The 2,691-nt window shown below is 45.0% G+C and overlaps 1 protein-coding gene across 7 annotated transcripts in view; it reads right to left on the bottom strand.

The window, feature by feature from the left end:
* Positions 1 to 249, bottom strand: part of EPS15 (epidermal growth factor receptor pathway substrate 15) — a 55,608-nt gene extending 55,359 nt beyond the window's left edge. For all 7 annotated transcript variants that reach the window (XM_085308045.1, XM_085308047.1, XM_085308049.1 and 4 more), the window contains exon 1: positions 83 to 249. In XM_085308045.1, the coding sequence (XP_085164171.1) occupies positions 83 to 109 (27 nt within the window). In that variant the 5' untranslated portion in view covers positions 110 to 249. The remainder of the gene's footprint in view (positions 1 to 82) is intronic.
* Between the last annotated feature and the right edge of the window lie 2,442 nt (positions 250 to 2,691).

The following is a 2,691-nucleotide window of genomic DNA, read 5'->3' as shown; positions in this document are numbered from 1 at the left end:
ACGCTCCAGGCCTCGGAGCCCGCCGGCAGCGGGAAGGCAAGCGGCAGGGAGGAGCGGGGAGCGCGCCGGCGGCGGGAGGTACCTGTGTCAGGGAGAGGTGGGCGGCCATGCTGCTTCCATCATGCAGCGGCCGCGCAGCAGGAAGGACGCGCCGCCGCCGCGGCACTCGCGGCCCAACTTCGGCAACTTCCCCGGCCAAAACCCGGCGCTGGATCGCCGCCCGCCGACCGGCCGGAGCCGGAGCCTCCCTCCGCCCGCCCGCGGCAAGCAAAACCGGGCGCCGGATTCCGCTCGCCGGAGCCGGAGCCTGCTCTAGAGAGCTGCAACAAAAACCCGGGGCCGGAGTTCTGGTCCGATTTGGATCGGACCTGCCKTACAGCGGTAAATATCCTCCAGTAAACTCTCCATTAGTTCCCAGTTCCTAGCCTTCCCTTTGCCTTCCCTCTTGGCCCTATTTCTGCCCCATATGTTTACCAGCAGAGGCTTCAAGCATTTCGAGCCGTTGCAATCCTCTAGTTCAGGATCCCACAGGTGGGGAAGTCCCGAAGGAGGAGCTGCCTCCGGTCTGGGATTGCAGCAGATTTGGGAGCACAGCGCGTGAGTCCAACAGGACGTGCAGATCTGACATAGCCTTTCCTGGCTCATCCGCAGTGAGGGTCAGGCTTGGTTTTGGCCTCTTGCCTCCTCCCAAACTCTCCACTCACAGGAAATGAATGTATAGATGCTATACCCACTTAAGCGATTGCTGCTTGCATAAATCTGTCTCTCTGTGAGATGGTGGAACATAAAGGGAGTGGTGGGCTATATGGGGGAAAGAAAAGCAGAAAAAAAGGACAAACAGCTCTTAGGAAACGACGACAAAATGCAGGCAGCAGGAAAAGGAGGAGCGAGCTGGAGTGAAAAGCAAACTGCCCTGCCTGCTCCTCACCCATGAGAAACTGTACGAAATGGCAGAAAGGGATATTCATGTCACCACTTGTATTTTATTATTATTTATTATTTCTATTTTTACCATTTAGGAGCTCAGCTTCCCYCAGGCAAATCTCCCTTTGCCACAACAGAGCCAGGGAGCAGGCAAGTACTGGCTACTTTACTTCTACCTATTTGTTGCCTAATTAAACYACTTTTCTGATCTCTTTGCTCAACCACATCATAGTTCATTCCATGAGGATGGAGGCAGAACATTCCTCTTTTTTTTTTTTACTTAGACAAAGATGGATCTGGCATCAATTTAAACTCAAAATACACATTCATGTTGATAAAAAGGAATTAGCAGGAATGATACTTGTTTATTGGAAATGTTTCATAAGACATGTTTTTTCTTTCTTTATTCTTAATTCTCTACCATTCTGCATTTTTCCCTCTTCAGCTCAATTTCATGCTTATSCTCATGCTCATGCTCTACCTCTACATCCTGCCGTTCCTCAGCTGGCAGTCATTACTAACTGCTATTCCTCATCTGTCATACAACATGCAGGCTCCCTCCTTCCCAGCCATCCTCTAATAAAGGTTTTATAGAAACTCTGACCTGTTTCTCAGTCATAGCTTCAGCAAGAAAAGGCAGGTAACGAGAGAGGGGAAGAATATAAAAAGCAAACAGTATAAATGTAAAAATATTTACGCCATTCACATATTTGTCACTGTCACACCTCTACACCACCTCACACTCAACTCCTCCTAAGTAAAATTTCTACAAAACAGCACAGGCTATTAACTTTCTAGGTTGATTTTTTTTSTTCTTTGATTAAAATTGGAAATTTGCTATCCCACAATAATTAATATCTGTAAATTAAAACAGAAGATGGTAAAACTGTAGYCATGTCTCCTGGAGACAGCAATATTTGATCCTGTTAGCATTTGAGAATGAACCCCATGAATCTTGGCTGTTTGCAGTATCTCCTGCACTGAGAGTTACATAGWTATTGAAGTGGGTGGTGAGACTGTGTGCTAGGTGTTTAGGACAGCTTGTTAAGAACATAAGAAAGTCAAAAAGTCTTAAGAGTTTCACTTGATATCTTTTCCCATTCAACATGAATTCTCCTTCAGGAAATCTGTCATCTGCTCTGTAATAATTGTTATATATTGATCTACTTGCATAAGTTCCCCTAATGCAGGACACTTTTGATATCAAGGGGACATGGAGAGCAGTATTAGCATGGTATTTCTGTAAGTTGAACAGGATTGTGTAAGATTCTAGGTATTAACATTTTGGCAGGTAGTTACCACATCTCAGTGCTCTTTATTGTGTCTTTAAAAAGTACAATTCCCAAGGTTAAGTTTACACTGGACAAACAAGTGACTAATAATAAATCAAAAACAGCCAAATTGCTTGTGAAAGATGGGTCTTGCACCAGTGCAGCTTACAACAGCAATAGCATGACTGTATCAGTGCAAATGCCAATTGTAGGATACTGCATAAATGACTTGCTCTAATACAGTTTGCTTGAATCTGAAACATGTGCTAATCAAGACAGGGTCTTAATCAAGAAAGGCCTCGCACAAGTGAGAATCAGACACTGATATCCCCTGTGTTTTATACATCTCTTAAGCTCACCAAGTGGCTTTAATAAAACCAGTAACTTTTTAATCACATCCATTGGTCTTCCCACAAATAGTATCCTAAGTGTCCATCCTTTTCTTTATTATAGTTTGGTTTACATCATGGATCGGCACTCAGGAAGCCTATTATGT

The sequence above is a fragment of the Rhea americana genome, unplaced genomic scaffold, assembly GCF_003343005.1.
Source record: "Rhea americana isolate MKP2758 unplaced genomic scaffold, rheAme1 scaffold_27, whole genome shotgun sequence".
NCBI classification, from domain to species: Eukaryota; Metazoa; Chordata; class Aves; order Rheiformes; family Rheidae; genus Rhea; species Rhea americana.
The sequence above is the reverse complement of the archived record's forward strand: the minus strand, read 5'-3'. Positions and strand labels throughout refer to the sequence as shown.